This window comes from Macrotis lagotis, chromosome 1 (genome assembly GCF_037893015.1).
Source record: "Macrotis lagotis isolate mMagLag1 chromosome 1, bilby.v1.9.chrom.fasta, whole genome shotgun sequence".
In the NCBI taxonomy this organism is placed as follows: Eukaryota; Metazoa; Chordata; class Mammalia; order Peramelemorphia; family Peramelidae; genus Macrotis; species Macrotis lagotis.
In genome coordinates, this window is record NC_133658.1 from 83,549,759 (window position 1) to 83,572,423 (window position 22,665).

A 22,665-nucleotide genomic window follows, 5' to 3' on the forward strand; every position below is an offset into this window, starting at 1 on the left:
GACATATATACATATATATGTCTGTGAGTATACTTACTGTGTTTCAAACCACAATTGGTATGAAACATAGCCACTATATGTCCATATGCTGAGTTGAAACATGGTCTTTCTTTCTCAACTTATACACACACACACATACACACACACATACATATACACACAAATATACCTATATATTCAAATCTATCTATCTATCTATCTATCTATCTATCTATATACATGCATATACACACACATTTATTTATGGTTTGCAACACATTCTTATTCAAGTCCATAGCTGCACCAGGCTGACCTTGATTCAAATTAAATTCATGTCCAAATGGACATGATGTTGGCAGTTTGGGTATTTATGTTGCTATTTATAATTGATGTCATTTCCAGTTTTCCATAGTGTGTTATTTCTTTTACAAAGTTTTCATCACATTCACTGCCCCTGTTACCCCCCCTCCCCTATTTCATTTCTTCCTAGTATTCTATCATTCCATTAATTTATTTCATTATGTTTCTGGAATTGAAAGTGGAAATGCCAGAAATGATCATCTGTGACACAAAACTTCCCCCACTTTGTTCCTGCAATAAATAACACTTGTTCTCAATATAAAAAATCAAACAAACAAAAAGATAAACAGATGGGAGGTGTGCTCCCCTTTACCCCTCCCTATGAGAAGCCAAACTTGTCACTTCTGCTTGAAGATGCAGAGAAATAGACTGCTGATCTTTGTTTGATAATAATTGCAAAACGTGTTTTCCTTTAAAAAAATTAATTAAAAACAGAAGATGAAATAAATATTTCAGACGACCGGCAGCAAAGTGGGAAAATACCATGTGTTTGGAGTTTTAGTGGCCTCGGAGTGCGGAAATTTATTTGCAGCAAGCAGAAAAGAGACAGCAGGCATAAAAATTCAGCAGATTCCCCCTAGTAAAATTATTTATCAAGCTAACAAGGGAGGAACCCTTCTAGTAACAACAAGCCAGTGAGGAAAAGACATGGCTTTATATTTTACCTTTGGGTTAGCGCACCAGTAAAAATGCCAACTGACAAGCTCTTCACATAAACATTTCTTTCTAAATGAGCTTCCTTGTTAGGAGGAAAAAAAACTTCTTAGCTTAGAAGCACTATAGTCAACAGACAGAGAATTCTGGCCTGAACATTCTTTTACCCTTTAATGCAAAAATCTAAAGGAAAACATAAAGATAATGGGAAGTGGGAAGTGAGGGGTTTTAGAGAAGAAATTAGTGGTTGTTTTTAAATTCCAAGAGCTGTGTTCACATAGTCATCAGTTAACCCCCTCATTCATATGTTCACCCAAAAGTCACTTTTCTGTAATATGCTTTTCAGCCCTAGTATTGCTGTTCCATCTCTGCAGAAAATACACATACATACACAGACATATCCATATACACACAGATATATATGGACTGATGGGGGATCCATTGCACCAGCCTCATCGCTATATTTTTCAAATATTTACTTTACGACTAAAATCCCAAAGCCAGGTTTTACAGTTTAGTTTAACGATACCAAACTTTGATTATAAATTACAAGCCACTTTGCTGCAGCTTGCAAAAGAAAAAAAGGAAAAAAAATGAGTGGAAACCCTACAAGAGGCCAATTCCAATTAAATTGTAAAGAAATAGTAAAAGGATGCATTCCCTGAATAACTGCATTCTAAACAGCCCTGCAAATTTTCTCCTGTCGAATTTATAGCAGAGTCACACACTAGGAGCTCTTCTTTCCTTGAACGAAAATTTGACAGTTTAACCGTGGCAAGCCGCTAAAGGTACCTTTTTATGGTGGGAGGAGATGCTATATAGGGGTTTGGGAATGAGACAATAATATCCTGGTCAAAGAGAGAAATAGTAGAGGTTCTCTCTGTGACATAGGAGAAGAAAACATCACCAACAGAAGCAGTTTCAGCATCAAAATGCCAGGCAGTTCAGGAAAAGAGAAGAAAAAAACAAAAACAAACTCTGCCTTCTTCCAGACTCCTCAAAAACAGGGAAAAGCTTTCCCCTGCCTCCACAGAAGCTTCTAGCTTTGGCTCAGAAAGTGAGATCTCACACTCGCAGTATGAATGGAGTGGTGTCTTTGAGTCTCCAACTCAAAACTCTTATCAGCCCAATCTTGCTGTTGGTGAAGAATGCTGCAAATGTGCCTATTTGTCTGTAGGGGACAGTCTGTAGCAACTGGAGACTTATGACACACCATTATTTCCACACTGGGCCTTATCACTGTGGAATAAAAATTTGGGGGAAAAAAAGCTTCTAGAAACATGGGATTATTCCCCCCCCATCCCTAACCACCAAGGGAAAGAAGAGAGCCAAAATGGAGAATAATATCCAAATAATTCAGGTATTCTAAACTGCCTCAGTTATCCAGGCTTTATTAAGAGAGACCTCCCTCTTCACTAAGAATTCAAATTTTCCAAATTGTCATTTTAGCATGGGATAGATTTAAAGACAAAAGACCATGATGGGTGTGCTATGACCTAGAATGCTCTTCTCTAATCCTTCTATTCCCAAAAGCCCATAGTAGTGAATAATAGACAAAAAATTAGAGTACCTTTCTGTATTTTTACATAATTTTAACTCCCTGTTCTAGATGGCATCAAACTGACTAAATAAAATAATAAAGTAAAATAATAAAAGCAATAACTGGTCAATAAAATAATAAATAAAAATAAATAACTGGTCAAAATTCAGTGGGGAGAGAGGAGCACAATGCTACAGAATAGAGAGAGAGAGTAGTGCTTAGGAGAGGGATGTGAGTGAATGGGAGATTTGACATTCATTGGCACTGTTTCTGGGAAGGACAAATGAATTAGTAAAACCCTCCTTCATCAACCCCCCCATATTCAACCCAACCATTAATTTTCACATTCCCCCCCTTATACTTTATGAAGGAGAAAAAATAATCATAAATTGAGGAACCAGGAACAAAACAGCATCAGACGGTAGCTGAGGAAGTGTCAGCTCCCAGATATACACATTCTATTTGGGCACAGTGTACCATCATCCTGGGATGGGGTTCAAAGGGCCAGATGCTGGTTCAATTTTCCAGCCCAGCTCAGAAGCAATGCCCTATGGGTAACACAATGGGTCCCCTCAATCGCTTCAGGCCAGGCTCTTGTCAAGGTAATTGTGGGAATGTGATGCACCTGCAGTGTCTAAAAGGGAACTCTAAGATTTGCCAGGAAGAGAACACTCCTAATCTTTCCTGTCATGCTCAAGGCGGTGAGAGGGCCTTTACTTGGCCTAAGTTCATCCAGCCTTGCCTAGCTAGCCCTGAGTCAGGAATGAAAACTCCTTCCAATATCTAAATACCCCAGCAGCTCACCCCAGCGGTATAGACTCCAGCCCTTTAATTAACCATCATCAGTAACAAAAGGTCTTTATTTTGATTAACATGGAAGGGAGGGGGGGAAGAACCCTGGCATTAGACGACGTTTAAATAATTACACAACGCAGGCTAACTTGGCTGGAAGCAAAAGCCGCATGCGGGAGAGAAGAAAGGAACTTTGTCTGGAGAACCCAATTTAAAGTAGGGATGACCTCCCGGTCAATTTTGCAGAGTATTTCAGATCAATTCAATTCTCACCTCCACCGCCTCCCCTGCTAGCAAATGAACTTTCCGGGCTTTTTCCAGTAGGATGAAATGACTAAAAAAGGAGCCTTGGCTAGCTGTGTGTGAACGGCCAGTTATTAGAGGATGCGCTGGCAGGAGGTGGGGATGATGCACTGTGTGTGTGTGTGTGTGTGTGTGTGTGTGTGTGTGTAGTATGAATGTGTGTGTGAGTGTGTAGTATGAATGTGTGTGTGAATGTGAGCGTATGAGAGAGTGTGTGTGTGAGTATGAGAGTGTGTGTGTGTGAGAGTATGAATGTGTGTGAGTGTGAGTATGAAAGTGTGTGTAAGAGTATGAATGTGAGTGTGTGTGGAGTATGAATGTATATGTGAGAGTATGAGAGTGCGTGTGAGTGTGAGAGTGTGTATGTGTATGAGTGTGTGTGGAGTATGAATGTGTGGAATATGAATGTGTGTGTGTGAGAGTATGAGTGTGTGTGTAGTATGAATGTGTATGTGACAGCGTGAGTGTGTGTGAGAGTGTGAGTGTGTGTATGTATGTGAGTGTGTGGAGTATGAGTGTGTGTGAGAGGATGAGAGTGTGTGTGTGTGTGAGAGTATGACAGTGTGTATGAGAGTGTGTGTATGTGTATGTGTATGAGTGTGTGGAGTATGAGTGTGTGAGAGCATGAGAGTGTGTTAGAGTATGACAGTGTGTGAGAGTGAGTGTGTGAGAGTGTATGTGTGAGTGTGTGTGAGTATGAATGTGTGTCAGAGTATGAGAGTGTGAATGTGTGTGTGTGAGTATGAATGTGTGTCAGAGTATGAGAGTGTGAGTGTGTGTGAGTGTGTGTGTGTGTGTGTGCGCCCCTCCGCTGGGCCCGCCCCCGGCCCCCCACTCTCACCTCCCGGTTGCCGGCCGCTGGGACGGGCTGGTAGTGAGGCATCAGCGGCGGCGGCAGCCCTGCACCCCCAGGGCCCCCGGCCCGGGCCGCCTGCACCCCCGGCCCCCCGGCCCTTCCCCTCGGCTGTCCTTCCCGACCCGAAGCTGTCGGAGTGTGCGTCCCCCGGTGGCTCCCGCACAGCGGCGCCTCGGACAGCGGGGCCAGCCGGCCCGGCCCGTCCCATTGGCCCGCTTTGGGCCGCGGCCTCTTTCTTTCCAAACATTTCAACCAAAAAAAAAAAAAAAATTAAAAAATCTTCCTGCTTAGCTGATGCGTGACTCCGGCAGTCCGGAGGGGAAGGGGACCAAGTGCGTCTTTTTGGGGGGCCGAGGGGGGAGATCAGCACTGCGAGCGGCGGCCAGGAGCTGCCGATGGGGGCGGGATGCAGAGCTCTGGCAGGTGTGTGTGTCTGTGTGTGTTATCTGTGTGTAAGCTCTGTGTGTGTGCGTGTGTCTGTGTGTCTGTGTGTTTCTGTGTGTCTGTGTGTACTCACATGTGTATGGCGGCCAGGAGCTGCCGATGGGGGCGGGATGCAGAGCTCTGGCAGGTGTGTGTGTCTGTGTGTGTTATCTGTGCGTAAGCTCTGTGTGTGTGTTCGTGTGTCTGTGTGTGTGTGTGTTTCTGTGTGTCTGTGTGTGTGTCTGTGTGTACTCACATGTGTATGGCGGCCAGGAGCTGCCGATGGGGGCGGGATGCAGAGCTCTGGCAGGTGTGTGTGTCTGTGTGTGTTATCTGTGTGTAAGCTCTGTGTGTGTGCGTGTGTCTGTGTGTCTGTGTGTTTCTGTGTGTCTGTGTGTACTCACATGTGTATGGCGGCCAGGAGCTGCCGATGGGGGCGGGATGCAGAGCTCTGGCAGGTGTGTGTGTCTGTGTGTGTTATCTGTGTGTAAGCTCTGTGTGTGTGTGCGTGTGTCTGTGTGTGTGTGTTTCTGTGTGTCTGTGTGTGTGTCTGTGTGTACTCACATGTGTATGGCGGCCAGGAGCTGCCGATGGGGGCGGGATGCAGAGCTCTGGCAGGTGTGTGTGTCTGTGTGTGTTATCTGTGTGTAAGCTCTGTGTGTGTGCGTGTGTCTGTGTGTCTGTGTGTTTCTGTGTGTCTGTGTGTACTCACATGTGTATGGCGGCCAGGAGCTGCCGATGGGGGCGGGATGCAGAGCTCTGGCAGGTGTGTGTGTCTGTGTGTGTTATCTGTGTGTAAGCTCTGTGTGTGTGCGTGTGTCTGTGTGTGTGTGTTTCTGTCTTTCTGTGTGTCTGTCTGTGTGTACTCACATGTGTATGCCTTGGTAATGGAGGCTCGTTGGGTTACAAGTAACAAGCTGCAGCTACTCTGTTTTTCTTTTTTGGTTCCTTCCAAACACATAACATTTTTTTCACTCTTTAAATCCACACCTCCCGGAAAGTCCCAGAGAGCTGACTAAGAATAATAGGAGTTCACACAGCATCATTAGGCCCAGAGACCTGCAAATGCTTTACTATAATTAATTGATTAAATCAGCCAGGCCGGATAGGGCCCAGGTCTGAGTGGTGGAAAGAAATCAGGAGGCCGTGTGAAAAATCAGGTGGGGGTAGAGGGGAGGAATCATTTAAATGGAAATTAAAAAGAAGACCCGAGCCTTGGACTTTTCCAGTCTGCCCCAATCTCACGATTTTTGTGGGGCTGACTTGAGACTCAGCCAGGGGGTCCATCCCATCCTGGTTTTCCAAGGCTAATGTCTGGGATGTTTGGAAGCTAAGGATTAGACCCAGAGACAAGAAGGACTGATACTATTCTAAAAGCAATGCCCTGCCTTTGCCTCTTTATAAGAAAAACTGCTTTGATTTTATTTCCAAAACCTCACGAGCAAAAGAGGAAGAAAATATTTACCAAAAATAAGATATTTACACAAGATCAAAGTAAATACCTTCTTTAGCTCCTACCTTTTTGTGGGAAGTTGGAAACCATGGGCTGAGTTTTCAGGACAATCTAAAAAAATGATAAAAATCTTCCCAACACAACAAATGCAGGTATATTTGTCTTCACAAAATCAAGTTAAGGGAAGGGAGGGAAAAAAGAGGAGAGTCCAGAAATTGTATTCTTCCATTTCTAGAAGCAAAATGTTTATTAAAAGCATAAAAGGCAGAATCACTTGAATGAGCTTCTCCCAAAAGTGGTATGCCATCTAGCCACCAAGCATCAGACCTACTATCTTGCTCATAATGCTCATGGACCAAGTCTGTTAAGCTTGGACTTTTCCTGGCTAAGGTTCAGAAGACCTCTGCTGCTCAAGGGAAACCTGGAATGACCTTAGTTGTCATTCTACTTTGAAAGCAAAGGAATCTGTTTGGAAGATCAACTTTCACCTTGGATCATCTTTAGGAAGAAAACTACCCAATTCAGATCACCTAATTTCATACTGTTCAGACTGAAAGGCAAACTTCCAGAGCCAATCTTTAGTAGAGAACCCATTCTTACTCCCCACCCCAGCATGAAGGTCAAGTCACACCACAGCTTGTTTCCATGGAAACAATTTTGATCTACCATCCCCAAAGTTTTCCTAGTGGTTAAAGGGAGACAATATAGACATCCAGAAGTCCCACATGTCAGAATTTTGCTTTTGTGATCTAATTATATTTTTAATATCAGATGATCACTCCAATTCATCTGATTTAAACCAACTGTCCTTTGTAAGGGTCCAGGTAGTCTTAGAAATTAATTAGTATGGGTTATCGATCATTAGGATCATGTAAAAACAAAAGATCTGAATAAAAATATATTAGAAATGAATTAATATTTAGTTTTGGAGACAGCTCTTGGAAAGAATATTTTGAAATGCATGCTAGAAATGAATCCTAATACAAATAATATTTCTAGGACCAAGAGAAGAGCAGTTAACTTGTACCCCAAATGGCTGTGCTCTATTTTCAGTTCCTCAACAAGCCATAAGGCTTCATGTGGTTGAAATTAGCCAGGGACTGCTGAGACAGTTGTCCACTGCTATAAGGCTCTGCTACTAAATTCCTTTAACCAAATTGACTTTCTGAGAATAAAGTAAGGAACCCTCTTGAGAGGCTAAAATATTGGACTTTTCATATCTAAGCTTATAATTTCTAATATCACTGAGAAACTTCACAGAATTGTCCTCCTCCTCCCCAAATTCCCCATCTGACCAGATGTCTTTCTTTTTTCTTGTGCTCACCTGTCAATCACCTTCATAGCTGAAATTTGATTTCTCCCCAACCAGTAACCTTATATGAAATATTACCATAGGGGTCAGGCCAATGTGAACCTTGCCACAGAAGTTCATTAACTCCTCATGGATCTGGTATATATTTGTTTCAAAGGATTAAAATCCTGGTGGTGAGCAGGGAGGGATCTCAGGGCTGGTATTCAAACCTTCTTACAAAGGGAAGGGTGGGGTTTCAGAGGCTGTGAGAAGTGCACACTCTAGTGAAATCCCAATAATATAAAGGATACCCTGAGCTTCCCTCTGGTGGGGGGTAGTTGTCAAAAGTGATGTATTTAAAATGAAACCCATTTTAGCAGCCGAGAGAGGTCAACAAATGTCTTTGGAGGGAATAAAATCACCACTCTTCTATTGCTCCTAATTCCTCATGCTTTTAAAATAATTTTCCTTGTGAATACACAGTAACCCTAGGGCTGTCTGACTTTTGGTCTTTCCATCTCTATAACCCCCCCCCCCCCCCCCCAACTCCCATAGTTCCTCTTGAAACCAACTCACAGATTTTCTGGCAGGCAGCAATGGTTGCTAAAATAAAAATCAAACTTTCAATCCACTGGCCAATGAAGAAGCCACAGTGAGACTACCCCAAATCATGACCCAGAATAAATAAGGACCTGTATGAGTGTAGGACGGATTCTGGCTTTCGAAAGCAAAGATTTCATGATTAAATTTGCACAGTGATAGCCACGGAGGAAACCCTACTTACATGGCTAGATTTCATTTTTTCCATGATGCCTGATAACAATTAGGTTTTCTCTCTCTTCTCCCCCCTTCCATGTTCTACTTATAAACTTTTCTTCCCATCTCAATTACTGACCTACAATTAAAGATAAGGAGCTAATTTGAGCTTTATGTGTTTTATTTATTTTTTATTTTGTTTTGTTTTGGGTTAGTGGGGAAGAGAGGAGAAGACACAGCTTGCTTTGAAATCACAAAATTTCTTACATGTAGATAGATATACAGTAAGGAAAAATGAAATCCCAATCATTTTCCCCATTTCTCCCCTCTGACTCTCCCCCCCTTGATAATTTTCTCATGTATGTGTCAAGCTTTGTCAGATCCTGGATCTTAGGTGGTATTGATTTAGATTTACTGATTTAGGACAGTGGACTTAACCATTCCATATGCCAGGTCTCCCAGGAAGGTATAGAGGTAAGTTCGGTGGTTCAGATAGAGAAAATGTGCCTATTCTCATTAATATACTTGTCTACAGAGAAAACAGAGCTGTAGGAAGGTAAATAGCTGAGAATATACACATGCTGATTTGGACATAGAATCCCATTCCCAGTATCCCAGCCCTTGGCCATCTCTTTAAGCTGGAAGGTGAAAACTGAAATCTGACACCACACAAACAGATATGAGCTTAAGAGTTGTGGCCTAGGGAAAAAAGAGACATGGCTCAATTGATTCCCTTTGCCTTCCTACACAGGAATTCCTTACATGGACAACTTACTGAAATGAATGAAATGCATGCAAAAGAGTAGAAAAAAGTACCTTTTGGACTTCGGCAACAGGAATTCTCACATCACTGATGTGGAGGAGTCTCTTGGATACCTAATTTGGCAAATATATTAAAATAAACAAAATGAAATTAATAATCATTAAAAACATTTTCAAAGATATCATGTAAATGGTAGCCTAACTGCTATATATATATATATATATATATATATATATATATATATATATACATATATATATATGTATATATATGTATATACATATATATGTATATATACATATATTATATACCAAACCAAGAATAATTTCACTTTAAGATGACTTAAGTTATATTTTCAATACTATTGATGTAGGGGTGACATTGACCAGAAGGCAAAGATTAAGAGCCTCTCTTGTCCCATTTGAGACTTTGGGTTGGAGGTACCCTAGTGACCTTAGATCTTCATCAGGTTTTAGATAATCAAGTTAACTATAACTCAAAGTGTGAGGATATTCCATTGGAATGGCTTCCAAAGGTCTATCCCAGAATGGCCCCAAACCCTCCCATCTGACCCATAACTAACCCAAGACTATCCAGAGGTCAGAGTACTGTAGATGATAGGACCTGATCTTCAAAACCCCAGGGTATTTTCCCTACTCCACCATATTTCTTTTGGAAGGCTGAATTAGCGTGCATGTGAGGAAAATTCTCCCCAATTCCATGCCATTACATGTTGGCTGATCCTGTTAACATTGCTAACTTTAATTACAGATGTTCTCTTAACAAATAGAACCATTTAGGTACTACTCTTTTATTTATTAACTTACTTGCTATTTAAATTAGTAGTAGGGAGTGCTTGGAATGGTGATATGAAAATTAAAATGCTTGGGAAAAAAACCCTTTCTATTCACAATGAATAATAAAGCCCAGTAATTCAAAGTAGTTAGCTTTCTATGGTTCAAAAATATCCTTATTGCTATTAGCTGTATTAATGTCAGTGGCAAAATAATTATCATTTACTGTACATAGCACATTATTTTCCAGACAGCAGTTTAATAACAAAACAGACCTGTCATTTCTCCCTACACTTAGTCACACTATTCAAGTTCAGACTGTCAAAATATATTTAAAATCTAATTTAAAAAATTCAACACAGTTACAGCAAATCTGTGTACAATAACTGTGATAAACCAGTAAGTCAATCTACATCCCCCCCCCCCCCCCGCCGTGGTGAGTTTTTTTTTTTCTTGTCATCTCCTACATCTGTATTTCTATAATGGATAGGAAGGGATAGATTACACAAATGCATATGATAAACCCTGTTTCACTGAAGTAATTGGACCTAGAATTCCTTCTTTCTTTAAAATCTCTTTCAGTGTAACATCTACCCCTCTCCCCTCCCATTATCTTTAAATGTCCTTTATCTAAATATTATGGCTATGCCAGAATCTCTTGGATAAACAGATTTCAATGGCATCTATCTGAGTCTGTATTTAGATTACATGTGTTCACTTACATATCAAGTTAACAATATTAAAAAAAATCCTTAAATTTCCAAACTACATGTCTTTATTTCTTTAAACTTTAAAAGAAAAATAAAAAAATCAGAGATATTAGCATCAGTTTGTCACATTTGAATCTTTTCTCTAGCCCCAAACAAATATAAAAATAAACATACTGGGCTCATAGAATTTTGTATTTTGAATAGAAAACTTGTTTGTTGAATTTGATATTAGAATTACTAAATGTTTCTTAAAAAGTCAACTTGAACCTGAACCACCAACTCAAAATTAATTTTTTAGAACTGATTCTTTTAGGAACCAAGCAAACGTGAATATATTTCAGTCATTTTACGGGCTTTTTATAAACATACATAGGATGGGTGAGGAGGTGAAATGTAGGTGAGATAATTTCTCACAAGGCAAAATTTTCCATTTTAGAAGAAAATATTCTGTAGCAATCATAGCACACATAGACTGTCAGAATTACCCCTTTGCCTTCCCTAGCACCCTGATGGTCCTGTAGATTATTTTGGGAGAAAAGAGCATTTTGTCCAAGATTTCTTAAAACAGAAACCCTTCTTAGCCCTTTGGCATCATTTTCTTCTGCTCATTTCTGCTTCTTTGCCAATGGCTGAATGCATTAATGACACCATTAATGAACACATGCAGTTTCAAAATAGGTGATATACAGAGTTCTAAAATCTGAAGAAGGCATCTGAAGGATTCTGGTTTGCCTGCCCACCTTACCTTTACATTCTAGGGTGAGTCAAATCTGTGATAACTGTCCCTCAGCTGAAGTCCAACTATCTAATCAAAATCAAGCCTCTGAGGGAAAAGAAGAGCATCTCTAAATTCAGATGGGTTTGCTTAGGGATTGGGTTAGTGTTTTGAAACTTTATCGATATCTTCAAGGAACAGTTACCAAAAATTAACTTATGCTGGGCTATGGACTGAATGAAGATGTCTAAGAGTTAACCATGAAAAATGTATGGCCTGGGTTGAGGCCTGCCTGTCCATATTCCCACACTGTTAACAATGAATTAGGATGAAGGAACACTGGCAGTTGTAGCAAGTGGTGCTTCTAAGAGGGAAATTTCAACCAATATAGCATGATACCAAACAAAAAGCTAAGCAGAATTATTAATTTGCACCTGTGATCATTTTTATTTTACAAAGTAGTACCTCAGATTTATCTTTTAATAGCTTTTCCCCTCTGTGATACGCCACTTTCAAGAGTTCTGCAATAAAGGCAGATGAAAACCCCTAAGCTTGAAACTGGAAAGACACTATTTTGGTCTTTTTTGCAGATTGAATCTCCGAGCGATGACCGATTTTTTCCTACGCTATCAAAATGTAATGCTTTATCTGACTCTGCAAAAGGGGAGAAAGTGTCTCCTATTCCAAAATCATTCTTTTTCCGCTTCAATGTGTTTATCTTGACATTAGTAAGGCCTTCTGTTTTAAAGAGATTCTAAGGGTCCAATGATACCTCTCGCCCCATCTGAAAAAATGCTGACCCTTAAGAGACCAGAAAGATACTAAAATCTTGTCTGAAATGACAATCCATTTGGAGTCCATCCTTTTTTCATTACTGAATCTTTTTCTTCTTAAAAAAAAAAGTTAGGAATAGGAAATACATTAGGGATATATAGGAAGTACATTAGGGACAGGAAATGGTGCCCGGCCTGATTCTCAGTAGAGTTTCGTTTGACCTGTTTTATTTCATTAAGGCCATAAGGTTAGACCACACAAAAATATAATTGTACTTAGGCAACCTTTTCCCAAGGCTTTCTAAAATCTATAATCTGAAAAAAAAATAAAATCTATAGTCTGGTTTTTCCCTGAACTCAGAGCCTATATCTTGGGGGGGGGGGGGGTTAAAAAAAAGGGGGAGGGGGAAGAACTTTAAAAAGAAAAATCAAACAAATTTGTTGAAATGGTTAAAAATGCACCTCAGCCCAAAGACAGGCTTGGGTATCAAACCCTGGACTACTTTATTTTCTTTAATTCCTCCTCTGCTCCAATCCAGAGAGGCACTCGGTCAGCCTTTTAGAATACTATAGCCTGCTTAGTAAGATCATGGATTTAAAGATGGAAGGAACCTTAGGAAATCATTTGGCCCAATTTGCAAATCTCTGAGATTTTCAGTTTTCTAAGCTGCCCTTCCTTGAATGAAGTCATAATAATAAATGATAAATATCTATTGCTAACAAAACAGCAGGTCCCAAGTAAAAAATAATGATGGGTACCCCAGGCAATGGAGTATAACTAGGGGAATCCAACTTGGGAGATTAGAAGGTGGAACTGGAAGGAATATGGTTGAAGACAAGGAGTTTAAAGGCCAACCCAGGCTGCAGCTGATATTAATGCTGTGTGAGACGTGGGCTCCTCCTGAATTCTTTGCAAGCAAAGCTAGCCTTTATTTCCTCTGCTCCCCCATCCCCACCCACACTAGCCAGACCAAAGCTCCCATTTCTCTTTTTGCATTCAAGGTTTAGTCATGAGTAGGGGGGAAGCTGGCCATACTGACATGTGACCCAAAATCATATAGTGGCAGGGTAGGTGGGAAGAGGCTGGAGCACAGGTGGTCCAATGGGTCTAATTACCAGCAGTGAGAGGAAGCCATGAAGTGGGAGCCCAGAAGGGTGGGGGTATCTCCCCCTTAGTGATCTATTCAGCAAGTAAGCTGAGCGGTGCCTCTGACAACTGGGGGTACTGGTAGCAGGAGTGGGGAGCAGGAAGGATAATCATTGAGGGTGCTGACCTACCCTAGCCCCCCGATTTGGAAGTCTGTATTCCAAGCCTGTTTGGGTTGGGAAGGTCCTGAGGTTGGCAACTCCACTATGTGTTTAGAAATTCATAGTTCTCTCAGTAGCACTTTGGACTCTGCTCAGCTCAGGTTTGGACTCTGTCACAAAAAATAGAGATTGCTTCTGTGCTGTCGGCGTGCATGAACATGTTTGTGTGTGTGTGTGTGAGAGTGAGAGAGAGTGTGTGTTTGCATACAGAAAGGCAGCAGTGGAGTTGGAGAAGAGGGTAATTTTCAGTGGTGGTGTGGGGACTAAATGAGGAAGGAGTAGTGAGTGATTCCTTTCCCTTTTGCCTTTCCTTCCTTTGGCCTCTGGAATACTTGGTCTCCTTCAACTCAGCTCTGCTTCCTTACTACCTTGGAAACCAAGTCAAGTATTCTGGAATGAGAAAAAAATAGATTTTGTGACAAGACAGATCACATTCTATCTTGTCTTGGTTAAGCCCTGTATAGCCATGACTCTGGGAGAGCCTCTTTCCTCTACGTGTTAGTTTTCCCATCCGTAAAAAGTGTCTGTTTACTAAGCCTCTACCTTTAAGTTTTAAGCTATAGGGGTCAGAGTTTGAACATTATGGACATTTTCTCCATAATCTCTTGTGGATGGAGGGGTGTAGGACCTTCCTTGTATGGCCACAGTCCTAAGAAGGCAAAGAAGCAGTTTGACTTAGTGGGTAAAGGCTAGAATTCTTGGTCCATGGTATTGGGGCTATACTTGCCCAGCTGGTGGTTATATCTTCATTACTTTGGTTCAAAGAATAGGTACTCTCCAGGTAACCCCTAAGACATCGCCAAGCTCAGGATCAGAGGCACACACTTATACTGGGTGGACAGAAAGCATAAGTTTGGTAAGATAGAAAAGGAAGGGCTTTTTAAGCTAGCAAAATAAGAGCCTGTGTGGCTGCTGTCTGTTATTCCTTTACCTGATAAATGGGGGATTTCTGGGAGCATTTGCCTGTATCTGAGGGTTGTCCGTTGCCCCACAAGCAAGACCTTTCTCTTGTGTACAAGGATTTTATAGTAATGATCCTGGAATGAACACTTGATGATGAGTTTGGATCAGAGCAATGATCAATTCTGGTTGGTGCTATTTCCCCATCTCTTGGGGGACCTGAATTGAACCCTTTTATCTTCCACTGCCATTCATCATTTTAGATATTCCTCTGAGATACTCTGGGTTGGATTCTGATAGCTTTACATCTTACTGGTCTAATTTTAATGCTCAAAGAAAAACCATGATGTTGTTCTTTAGCACTGGACTGGGACAAACAAGAGCAAATTTGGGTCATAACTATATAGGAATGTAAAAATCCAGGCCCTACTCCTTGGTTTAAGGTTCCAATCCCAGGTGGATCCTCAATAAACCCAAATTCAGGGAATACTACTCTCATCTTTTACCTGCATCTCTTCTAAGTTCCCCTTCTTGTCCTTAGCCTTTTGTAACTCCCCACCCTCCAGGGGAAACCATCAAGACAAGTGATGAGTTTGAGTATTAAGTTGGAAAGAGGTAAGAGTGATGATCAGAACACTGGCCAAGAGCGGAAAACTCCTAGCACTCGGGATGCACTGGATATGGGATGCTCATATCCAGGACTTCATTAGGCTTTTGCATTGGTCCTGGGGGAAATATAGGAAAGCCATTTCCTCTCTTCTACCTCCTTTCCCCAAACCTCCTCAGCAACACCGCCCCCCTCCCCCCAAGAATTAATGAGTCTTTCAAATCATAACTAAAGATCTAGAATGAATCTGTGGTCAAGGGAAGAATGCAATTTTGCAATCCAAAGTACTGATTATAGGGAAGTTTTTATTTAAAAAAAAAAAGAAACCCCCCCAACAAAAACAAACTAATATAGGAGTACATAGAACAAAGCCTAGAGGTTATCTTCTGTGATTTTGTGTAAGGAATGGTATAAATATTGCCTGAAAATCACAACCTGTAAGTAAAAAATATATTTTTTTAAGTATCCAGCCTTCAAAGATTTTGAATATAAATAGTTCTTCAAATGTGAGGCTACAATTTCACTTTCTTTAAAGATCTTATTTTTGTGGTGGGCTGTTTTGATCTTTTTATTCCAACTTTGTTCTACTGCCCAGGCATATGAAGAACACAGATGATTTTAAAAAATAGAACAATGACCAAAAAAAAATAAAGAAAAAAGAAGAGTAAACTTCCCATGGCTGTATAACTATTTTGATAGTCATAAAAATATCAATATAAGAATTCAAGCTGTTATGAAATATGAACACAATAAAATCTACAATACTGTGAATTGCAGATACTTTAAAAAGTAAAGCATTTTGGGATAATCTCTTGATTATGTGAGAAACAGGTCACTCTGGAATTTTGTAACCTTGGTAGAAGTGTGTGTGTGTGTGTGTGTGTGTGTGTGTGTGTGTGTGTGTGTCTGACTTAAGGACATTTTAAAAGTTGAGGTTTCAAGATGTTTGTTATTAACTGACAGATGTGAATAGTATGGCCATATCCTGTCAAGAAAGCAGGTAGTAGTGAGGCTGCAAATTGAGGTCATTGCTAGCTGGGTTCTCTGGAAACCTTGTTCCACAGCCTTTGAGTCCCTTCCCTCCATTCCTCTTCCCTCTTCTCTTCTCCCTTCCTCCCTTTCTTGGAAGCCCTTGCTCCCGACTGAGCATAGACCACATCAGGCCCGGGCCCTGCTCCCTGGTCTCTGCTCCGCCTCCGTGCACAGCAATTTGATCTGTTGGGTTGGGTTTTGTTTCTCTCTAAAGGGTAGGGATGCTCACACATTTTTGCTGGACTGTAATTCTTTATGCCACAACAATCATGAGGCAGGCTGGGAGAACTGGGATTGTCTCACCCCATCTTCTACCCCCGCTGGAAAGAAACTGCACAGAGCTGGGTTTGTTCAGCTGCTTGGGTGGAGCGGTTCTTCCAGTGAATTCCCATTTTCTGGGGATGCGTGATCTTGGGGTTTGGGAGATTTAAATCTAAAGCCAAACAGCAATAGGGGTCAGAATGTGTCTTAGTAGAATGCCACTCCAACTCCAACCCAAGTGCCTTCTTTGTAATTTCAGTTTTCTTAGACTTCCCTAGAATTCTGGGTATCCCTGGAGTCCACAACCTCCAACCTCTCCAGAGGCCGGGTAAGCCCCTGGGGCCTACAGCCCCCAACTTCACTATGGCCCCTGCCTGGAACCCACAGCCTCTAACCTCCCTAGAGTTCCCCATAGTCTCTGCATAGGGCCCATTGTTGTCTCTGATTTGAGAGCAAGGACAGAGTGTGAAGGCAAACTATACTGTTCCCTACCCGGACATCTTAACCATGGAGAAGACATAGGACCCAGATTGTTCACTTGAGATCTTGAGGAAAAGCCAGAAGTGACCAGAAGGGCCAAGCAATCACTTGGGAGGGAGGGAAAATAAATTCTAAAAAGGCTTCTAGCCAACAGACACGTAAATAGGCAATACGACATGGACTCTTATTCTATGTTTAATGTGGAACGATCCAGAACTCATCTAGGGTACCACCCTTTCCTGTTTTATGGCATAGAACTAAATGTGATCTAAGGCTAGCCACCAACATGATATTTTATTTTCTGAAGGGGAGCTGTGTGCCCAATAATTCCACCTTATTTATTCCCAACGAACCAAAATTGAAAATGCGATTCTATGTACAGGCATTTTAATATATTTCCTGATATGTTCTCAGAGGAAGTTTTATAAACTGTCTCTATTTTGTTAGAATGATTATTAAAATGATTTTGTCTGCTAAAAAATGCTTTAAAAACACGCTCGTGTATTTCCTGAGTCTACCCATTTGATTCTGGAGCTGCATATTTTGGGATAAAAAAATACTAAGAATGGACAGGCCATGATTACTTGAAAGGGAATATATTACTTTGGGGACAGTTACCACCAGCCTGGGTTCCTTTACCCTCTACTGACATCAACTAACATTTGCACAGTGAACTTTTAAATGTGGGGCTAGGTCTACCAAAAAGTCTCATGCTATTTTTTTTAAAAATGTGAACATTAAAAAAAAATAATATGATACAAAAGTAAACAGGTGTGTAAAGTAGCAAGAACAGAAAGTTAATACTAGGAGTTTAGAAATAAATATAGACTATTTCCTTTTGGGGGTGCTGACAAGATATCTGAAAGGTGCCCCATATGGGTACGGCATCTGGACAGATGATTCTGATAAAAGCACCATTTCCTCACCCAAATCAGGAAGTCCAGGCCCTCTGTATTTGAGATAAATCATAGATTAAATTAAGAGTGAGTTTTGAATTAAGAGAATTCTCATAGAGGGAGGAAATGCTGAGGAAAGGTGGCTAGATGAAAGAGGGGGGGAAAGGCTCAGAGAATATACTTAAACTGAAAATTTGCCTCTGCTATCATTCATGTACTTTTCAGCCACCGCTATTTTTGTCAGTAATAAAATGGGTTTCAACCATTAAGAAATGCAGCACTGGTTCAATCCAAAAAGAAAGGGAGGGATGTTCATTTTGAGGTTTCACTCCAGCATAATCGCTTCTGAACTGAACAAGAAAATCATTTGTTTTGGGAAGGTCAGGGACATTCTCTATCCCTCAATTAGAAGGCTTGGTCAGAGAAATCTAGTCAGAGTTGTGAATTATTTCATAGCAGGATTCTTGCTACTGTCTATCATTTGGGAAAACTTTCTTTATGAAAGGATAACTTGTTTATATTTTAAAGATTTCTCTGAAAAAAACGTGCTTCATAGTTGTAACCAAAAAAAAAAAAATCTAAACCCCCCTCCCAAAACCTGACTGAGCACCGTCCCATCTGCCCATGTCCTAATAAGAAGGAAGTCACTGGCATCCTGTACCTTGTTGTTAGTAAATAGTCAGAGTCTAGGACTTTTGCAGAACCCGGACATCATTAAACTACATGGAAGTTACTCCCCTCTTTTGACAAGCCAAATTGCCTAAAAAGAAGCTCAACTCTGATGAAGACCGAGTCAAGAGGTTCTCCTACAAAGATCATGTCTGTTTTTCCAATATATAAATGATTTTTTTCACTACACAGTATTCATGTAAATTGCATTATAAGGACACATTTTGAAAATAAGACACGGCCAAGCATTTCTGTACGTGTTGGGTCCTCCTGATGGCTCAAACTTTCTGGTAGCTCACCCGGGAGTTGGAATGAAAGGAATGTTAACACTATTTTACACAAAGATTCAAACACAGCCTAAGGGAAAAGTTATGCTTTTATGAATATATCCTTTTTCTTTTTTAAAAAGAGAAAGACTTATTTGTAAGGTACATCAACTGCACCCAGCTTTTTTTTTTTTTTAATTAATGTATTACAAGCTATATGATAAAGTCTCTAAAAAGGTTCCTGACTGGGTTTTATTTTTAAATTGGTTTTCCTGCCAGATATTGAAAACCAAATCATCCTCTCATCTCATTTTCTATCATTTCTTATTTAGCAGATACACAGTACATGGCCAGGCCCTGCTTTAAACTATTCATTCTATTAAATTGCTACAAAGATTTAGGATAGAATGTTTAAGTCATCTGAGCAATTTATTTCTCCCCAGTAAAAGTGCTTTCAGATATTAAATATAATACCTCTTTCCTGAAGGTTTATTTTCCATAAATTCACTAATGCCCCTACTGTGGAGGTTCTTGCAAAGGTTACTTGGGGAGTGCATGAATCCCCCCTCCCCCAATCCCTAAATGAAAACTAAACATAGGGTAGTGGAGGAGAAAAAAAAAACCCTTCAAAAGCATTAAGAAAAGTTACTCCCTTCATGATTAGCCAATGAAAGTAAGTTTGCCATTAAGATTGTATATTAACTAGAAATAAGCATCAATTAACTTGACTATAATTCTGGCACCATTATCCAACGTGTGGTAAGATAAAAGGTCAGATGCCAGAGGGTATACTTAACTGCCTTATAATATTGAGTAGAGAGGGTAAAGGAAAGGGGGTAGTGGTGGTGGTGGCAATAAAGGGATCAGATTGAGATGTCAGAGAGGACAACCTGTTATCTTTTAAATAAGTCCTTCTCCATTTGCAGTAGCAATATTATCTTCTCTTTCAAAAAAATCCATGTGGGCCTGTGTTTTCCAAACAGTGCTGTTTTTGTCTTCTTTTCTGTTAGGGCTTTGGGGGAAGTTTACAAAGAGTCCAATCAAAAGCTTTTGGAAAAGTTACATGAATCTGTGTCATTCAAAATAGGTCAATGTTCAGGTGACCTCTCCCTGAGAGGGAGCATGAGATGGGAGAAAGGGGGGAAACACGTTCTCGTTGGTCTGATTACATACTATTTGGGCAAACTTAAATAAACCCAAACCCAATAGTTTCCCAGTGAAGCCATTAACTCTCTGCTCCCCATTCTGGCCATTCCCTCAATAATAGAAAATCACTCTTCCCTGCCTGGGTAGGTAAATACCCCCCCCATCCCCCATATTATATTTTCTTATTCAATTGATATGGTTTAAACCAGATATGTGCTTGGAGTTTTGTTATTCACAGCTTTTTATTTTTTTAAAAAAAGGTAAATAAAATTCAAAATGGTGAAAAAATGAGATCCCAGATCTCTGTTAAGAAACCTATGGTGTTTAGGAGGGGTGGTAAAAAGGGGACCCATTACCATCTCACACACCAAAAACTGTTTGTCTTTCATGTGAAGTGGACACTTTACCCTTAAACACCTGGTCTTCTAGTGTCTGTCATCTCTTATTTGAAAGGTGATCAAACAATTGATCAAAATGGAAAAAGGGTCAGTATGACAGGCAAACTCCTCTCTGTCCTGTCTTTCCTAGGGAGCGATGACAAGAGAGGAACGACCTCTATGGCCTTAGTCATTTCCAAACAGAGAAGTTCGAACTAATCCCTGGAGAGGTCAAGATTCTGACCTCTGTTAAATATCACCGATTCCTAAGGGGGGACCAGCAACTCACTACAGTCTCTACTTTGGCCCAAATTCTTTCTTTCCAACTCTTGTATTAATAACTCTTGGCTGAAGGATGGTTTGCTCTAAGGTCTGGGGGTAGGGGTTGGGGGTGGGGATGGCTTTGCCCAGTTAAACTATACACTAAGAAACTTGAGTGCAGAATCCAAAATTGCAGTTTATTATTGTAGATTATTCTTTCTTTTGATATAACCAGAGTTGAAAATGAAAGAAAAAGCACAGAGGAACATCACACGTGGTTAGTTGAGTAACTCAAGATATAAAACAATTTTGCACAGCAAAATGTCAAAGAAAAATAACTGACAAGATTTTTTTAAATTTATTGTGGTAAGGTTTACTTTCCATTTTTTTTAAAAGACAGGATGTCAGTCCCTGAAAATAACATTCACTGATTATTGCCTTTAAAACTGTGGATTTGTTTGTTTTTTTTGAAGTTACAGAAAATCCAGTTCTGCACCACAATACAACTGTAAAAAAATCTGCATCATCGTAAAACTGTGCAGTAATGCCATCTTTTATAACTGCATAAATTTTATTAGCGTTCTAGACAGTTTTGCAATTTTTGTATTATATGCTTGCAGGTTATATCTTAGTGCAATTCAGTCCCCAATACTTTTCATTTTGAAAAAAAAAACACATACATTTTGAATGTAAAATACCCCCTACAGATATAAATGGGGTGCTCCCCCCTTTTAATACTTTGGTTCTCAAATACAGTCAATGGTATAGCAAGGACTACATATACCCAACTTATGTTTAAGTTGCAAGCACATGCTGGATAAGCTACTTTTAAACAGTCCCCTTGCAAACTTCTAACCCCCCCCTTTACATCACAACAGTAAACAATTTAGTGCATCAATCTTTTAAAAAATCTACAGCTAAAACAGACCTAACTCTTTCAAATTTATCTATAACATTCCTTTATCTGTAGCATACATTTTAACTGGGCTAACAGATTATAAAAACTAGAATTAAATTATATACCAGGAACCCATAGCATTCCATATTTGACAATGACCAAAAGGGGCAAAAATGGGGCAGATTTTATTTTTTTTAAAAAATAAATTTTAGACTGCTTTTTTTTTTTTTTTTTTTTTTTTTTTTTTTTTTTTTTTTTTTTTTTTAGGCAACAGCACGATTCTAGTTCCCAAACTGGGTTGTTGCTCTTAGTTAAACACCATGAAAAGTTCTTTAATTTCTGCCACATTAAATTATGATCCATTCAGGCATCTTTTGACAGGGAATGCCTTCAGTGCATTTAAGTGGAAGTCTGAAGTTTGAGGAACTCAAAGCAGTTTTAGAGCAGATGCAAACTTTCATGGGAAGGAGGGTCTAAGGGTTGCATTTTTTTTTTTGCTTTTTTTCAATTCAAAATAGTGATGAGGCAATCAACAGAAGTATGGATGCCATGCCATAATAGTCTCCAAGTCCATTTCCAAGCCAAAAAAAAAAGAAAAAAAAAGAAAAATAATTATCCCGTACATGTCCAGCATGCAGGTTTCTTATTAATATAACGTCTCTTTTTTTTCCATAAAGTCTTTTGAAACAGTCAACAGTTCATTGTTGCTAAGACAAAGTTGCAAGCATAATGCATGAGATGAGAATGAGTTTCTAATGGCAAACTAAAAAAAAAAAAGTCTCCAGTTTGGCAGGCTAAAGGCCCAAACTCACATGTCTGTCTGTCTACACACCCGGAAGGAAGGCAGGCCGATGGATGCAGGCTTGAATTGTTTTTTTGGCAGGTTGATCGGGATTGGTTTTTCTCTAGTTTTAGCATAACAACGCTAAAAAGAAAACCGATGGGATTCGGCAAGCTGCGAGTCTACAACTTCACATTTCCGCAAACTCAATCTCACATGAAGAACTTAAGGATGGGAAGGAAGGGGGTGGGGGAGGGAGGAAAGAAAAGAAAGAAAACTTTGATTTTTTTTTCTTTTCTTTTTTTTTTCCGGTGGGGTGGTGGAGGGTGGAAGATGAATGGAGGCAACGCAGTCAGTCTCCCCCAAATACTTTTTTTTAAAAAAAAATAGAAAATAAACAAACAGGAAAAAAAAAAAGAAAATCCAACAGAAACTCAGGAACTGAAAAAAAAAAAAACCCCAAACAAGTGAATGACGGCAGGTTTCAAAGGTGAGCCATGCTTCAGGCGGAGGCCTCGGCCGGGATGTCTGAGTACTGGGCGAGTGTGGGGGGCGCGCAGAGCGGGAGGTGGGCGGTCGGGGCCGGCCCGCCCCCTCCCCCACCAAAAACAACGGACCGCG

At 40.2% G+C, this 22,665-nt stretch overlaps 1 protein-coding gene across 4 annotated transcripts in view; it reads right to left on the bottom strand.

Moving 5' to 3' along the window:
- MAF (MAF bZIP transcription factor) overlaps nt 1-22,665 on the bottom strand; it is a 505,697-nt gene that overhangs the window by 481,507 nt on the left and 1,525 nt on the right. For 3 of the 4 annotated variants that reach the window (XR_012471955.1, XM_074203760.1, XM_074203754.1), the window contains exon 2: nt 9,224-9,283. Coding sequence is in view for 3 of the 4 variants with exons in the window: in XM_074203760.1 (XP_074059861.1) it covers nt 9,250-9,283 (34 nt within the window). In the remaining variant the exon portion in view is untranslated. Of the gene's footprint in view, nt 1-9,223; nt 9,284-20,690; nt 22,269-22,665 lie in introns of those variants that run through there. The other variant, XM_074203768.1, reaches the window with a different exon arrangement.